Source organism: Camelina sativa, chromosome 10 (assembly GCF_000633955.1).
Source record: "Camelina sativa cultivar DH55 chromosome 10, Cs, whole genome shotgun sequence".
Classification (NCBI taxonomy): Eukaryota; Viridiplantae; Streptophyta; class Magnoliopsida; order Brassicales; family Brassicaceae; genus Camelina; species Camelina sativa.
Window position 1 is genome coordinate 13,771,557 of NC_025694.1, and position 4,904 is coordinate 13,776,460.

At 28.5% G+C, this 4,904-nt stretch overlaps 1 protein-coding gene across 2 annotated transcripts in view; it reads left to right on the plus strand.

Annotated features, from left to right (window-relative positions):
* Positions 1 to 4,904, plus strand: part of LOC104718852 (pyruvate, phosphate dikinase 1, chloroplastic) — a 12,438-nt gene that overhangs the window by 2,717 nt on the left and 4,817 nt on the right. The window contains exon 1 of one of the 2 annotated variants that reach the window (XM_010436660.2): positions 805 to 1,211. The exons of the other annotated variant lie outside the window; for it this stretch is intronic. Coding sequence (XP_010434962.1) covers positions 939 to 1,211 — 273 coding nt within the window. The 5' untranslated portion in view covers positions 805 to 938. Of the gene's footprint in view, positions 1 to 804; positions 1,212 to 4,904 lie in introns of those variants that run through there. 2 annotated transcript variants of the gene reach the window in all.

Below are 4,904 nucleotides of genomic sequence, written 5' to 3' on the forward strand. Positions count from 1 at the left end.
AAAAAAAAAAAAAACAATCGCCAGAAAGTTCGATAGAGCATGATACACAGCCACATACTTCCATAACATTCAGGTCCCTTGCTTAACTCGACCATATACGAATGTATAACAGTATAAGACACTTCCAGATTCTTCGGAATTTCTAACCTTTTTTTTCCGGTCCAAATTCTGAAGAAGTTCTCAAGTTATGTCAGTCATGTTTGCATCATCAATTTAAAGGGTTTAGCGTTTACGATTTGGGAGTTTAATGTTTAGTGTAATATACATAAACACAAGTTAATATATATTAAAATTTTGGAACAGTATACAAACAATAATGAAATTGTAAATATAATTATGTGGCCACATCCATCTCCTGGAACAGTGGAACCTGGCTAGTCGCATTCACACCGACCACCACCACAAATAGTTTTCGGTTTGTAATCCATCAATAGCTCAATTATTTCCTTAATATCTTAACTTGTGGGAAACAAGTTATGAAATATCATTTGGCCATTTAAGATTGGTTTAGTAGTTAAAAACTATATATGACCTCATAATTTTTGAACCTGGTTCTCATTCAAACATAACATTTTTATTGGAAATTAATTTCAATAGTAGCCACTTATATGGTCGTTGATAGAAAGAGGAAGAACAACCGTAGAATGGACACATTGGCTAATCATAACCACATCTATATTTCGTCCACGGTCCACTCACGTCACTCGCTAAACCAAAAATCTACAAACCCCCAAAATACTCAAAAAAAAAAAAAAAGATCACATAAAGTCTACGTAACTAATAAGAACCAACAAAAAAAAATTGAAATAAATTAGGATCAGAGAAAGAAACTTATAGAACGTCCGCCATTTCTACCATCGCTAATTTTTATACATCCTTTTCTCACTCTTATATAACTCTTCAAAGGAAGTATATACAATATTTATTTTTTGTGGTTTATGCTTTTATATAAGAAAATGACAAGTATGATCGTGAAGACAACGCCGGAGCTCTTCAAAGGAAATGGAGTGTACCGTACGGATCATCTTGGCGAAAACCGACTAGTTTGTCGATCAAACTGGTTGTTAGGTGATGGACAAAGCTGTTTCCCTAAAACCGGTACAATCCATTGCCAAAGGTTAAGCATTACAAAAACCGGTTTACATCGTGGGACAAAGGCTCGAGCCATCCTTAGCCCTGTGTCCGATCCGGCCACTTCCATTGGACAAAAGGTAAGTCTTTCCTTTTTGATGTTTCTAGTGGATACATGTGAACCTATTTACATATATTAGGCAGTAGGCTTCCATTATGTTTCGTTTATGTTCTGATGTGAGAGTCTTGGGAGAAATATTGATCACCGATCATCGGGTGGAACCATCTAGCAGCTAAATTATTGTCATTCTAAATGAGTTCCGTAGGCAACCGGATATTACTTATTTGGTTAATGCTCCCGGTTAGAACACAAAACCTGGTTACGCTGTTATGACAATAGTTTTGTCGTGTGAGAGGCTGGCTAGCTGCTGATGTTGATTGGTTCCATTAAATACTAGCAATCTTCCTACCAAATATAAAACCCTAGCAATCTAACTTAGCTAGAGCGGTTCAAACTGATTACACATATGAGATCGTTTTGGTACACGTATGCGTCTAAATTGTTCGGTTCTCTCACAACCACCCACAAACATCTCCTATATATTAAAAGAGAAACAGTCTCACAAAAAACTGATGTGTCGAGTTCACAGAACTTATGTACTTTTTTTAATAAATGTCCTTACTTTTTATTGTTATTTACATAAACATGCCACTGGAATATTATGAACCAATATTTGTTTTTATTAATTTTTCAAATATGAAAGATTTAATCAATTATTAAATCTGACAATGTATTTAATTATCATTTACATAACATATTTACTTATTAAAAGTAAATTACATTTCACAAACAAAAAAAAACTATTCATTTATTTATCACTTTTATCGTTTTTCTCATTACATTTTTAAACTTAGGATTAGTTTAAATTAAATCAAGTAGTTTAAAAATATTGCTTTATCTATTTAATGATATAGTGATATAGATAATAATGTGAAACATAAAATATGTGAATTTGATTTTTAGAATTACAAAAAGACATCAAAACTTTCTACACCACCTCAAAATTCTTTTCCAAATTTAAATATTTCACGGGTGAAACGTATTTTACAGAAAATAAACGCAAATTTGAATAAATGAAAAACTTTACTTACATATTTTGTTTTATACAAACGAATCTTAAATTTCAAATAATAATTTATTCATAATATTTTATTCAAATCAATTTATTTCGCACTATACACAGTGGAGATTGATACATAGTACAGTTTTATGGATGGTGATGATTGCTAACGTTTAAAACCGGTTATGGTGATTGGTTCTCTCTCGATAGGAATAATCGTTTATGTTCACTATAAAATATATTTATTTAATATTTTTAAAATGGTTTTTTATTATTAACTATGTTCGGGGTTTTATTTAATAAAATTGGCACAATATATAGTTTTTGATATTTAAACAATTTCTATAATTTTTATATTACATTTTTTTGCTAATTTTTTATTTAATCATTGTCACAGTTGTTGGTTCATATCGTTTATAACCATTAATATATAATAATGTTTAACGCTATAATCATACGTTTTCACAAATTTCTGCAATCACAACACCATTCACTACTTCATTTAAATCATGTTTGACGAAAATACTATATGTACTGGAGGAGGTTATTATATATTTTGTTAGTTAATTTTTTGTAATTTGTATACTTGTAATGTAGTTTTTTATTTTGACGTTTTCTTTGTTTATTTTCTTTGTTTACATTTTATAAAAATTTTAAAATTTATAATATCTTAAACTTTTTTAACAAACGTAAATATATTATAATATGTTTACTTTTTAAAAGTTTAATATGCTCAAATATAGAACCAAATTAAACTGTTAAATTTAGATACCTGATAAATCAAGATTTCTGCTCATTTGTACTCAAAACATATTAGTCATATATTTATAGTGATTATGAACCATATTCCACAATATTTAGTCGATGTGGGATATACAGTACACATTTTCTGTAAATTAGTTTACAACTTTACATATATATAATTTCTGAGTTACTACTCATAATTAATTACTATAATTTCATTAAAGAAATATTGAAAAATCTAAACTAAAAGATGATTTGTTTTTATTTAATTGTATTAAGTTGATTTGTTGTTTCCGTAAATATTTCACAATATAAAAGCAAATCAAATAAGTTTACATATATATATAATTTCGTATTTAATCTATTGATTATTTTTGGAAGGAACAAAGTCATAATCGATATGTATTAAAGATTTCTTATTATTATTAATATTCATAATAATTCTAGGGATTAAGTATGGTAGTAGTTAATATTTGATATTATTGAAGCTATTAAATAATCGGATACCAGTTTCCTTATTTATAGAAAGTATACCTCTGTTTGGTGACGAGAATAACTATTCTTGAATCGAACAATATACACGATCCGAATAGTATCAACCCGGATTACAAATGGATCTGCGTGTTTTATATCATTTATTGTCGGATTAAACAGGATCCATGTCCCAACCCGGTGATAAATAAGGTGTCTAGCAAAGGGTATAAACATCATTTAGATAAATTAAAACTATAGTGTAATTTAATTAAACTAGACTATTCTCTAACCATTTTTAAGGAAAAATATATCAAATAAAAATCATGGTCCAATTTGAATGTAGTGAGTGCATTTGCATTAATGGTATACATACATTCGATATAGAGATTCGAATCTACATACCCACTATATCGAATCTCCCCATACTCACTATTTTTTAATTAAATTATTGCAGGAAACATGAACTGCTTAAATTCAAGTAGTTTTAAAATAATTCCAAATAAGAAAAAAAAAGCTTCCACTAGGTTCATTAGCCTAATTTCCGTTAAATGTACCTTTAATGAATCCCAAGAACACTTTGATATGCTTCATTCAGATTCTTATGCCACTTGGTAGAGCTGTCAATGCCACGTTTTGGAATTGTACAAAAGAGAATACGTGACTATCTCCAAACGGCCAAAACGACAAAAAAAAAAAAAAAACGCCACTCAAATTCTTGTAAAATTAAAAATATGATGTTAGTTAATTCAAAAAATATTACCATAAAGAATTAATGTGTTGAGATGGTTATATCTTATATGAGAAGAACTAATTAATAATTTTGTTAAAAAAGGAATCTAATATCGGGAACAAATAATGGTGTGGTAGGCGTAGATAGCAAGTGTGTGACTGATATAAGCTATGGTTGACACATCTATGACGAGTCACCACAGGAAACTTCTTTAATTTTTGGTCAATTATATTACAATTTTAGCATTTCGAGGTTGCAATATTTTGGAATGATCTCTTGACAAGAAAATAGTGAAGTTTGATGACGTACCATGCAAAAGAGAAAACAAGTTGCTTTATATTTCCAACAAAATTATAAAATATCAACTTTCGACTGTCTATTTAATTATCTTTACATTATAAAATTAATACTCTTCAAAATGATAGTCTAAATAGAAAACAAAACTTTATATCCTATAATAAAACTTTAAATGATCACAATAATATCGTTTCATTAATTTGTTTATTATTAATTATTTCTATTTTGGTTTTAGTTTAAAAAATTATACTAACATTATATTTAGCTTTCATATAACTGACAAGTCAAAATTTAGGTTGGATAAATTTGATCAATTTTTACCTTTGTAATTTTGACAGCATCAATTTATCCATTCCATCTAATTTTCGCTTTAGTATAAATATAGATACGTATATCTCTCTTCTTGAACTTGCACAAACATTTCTCCAATCTAAACTCAATCCAAACCCAAAAAAAAAAAAAAAAAA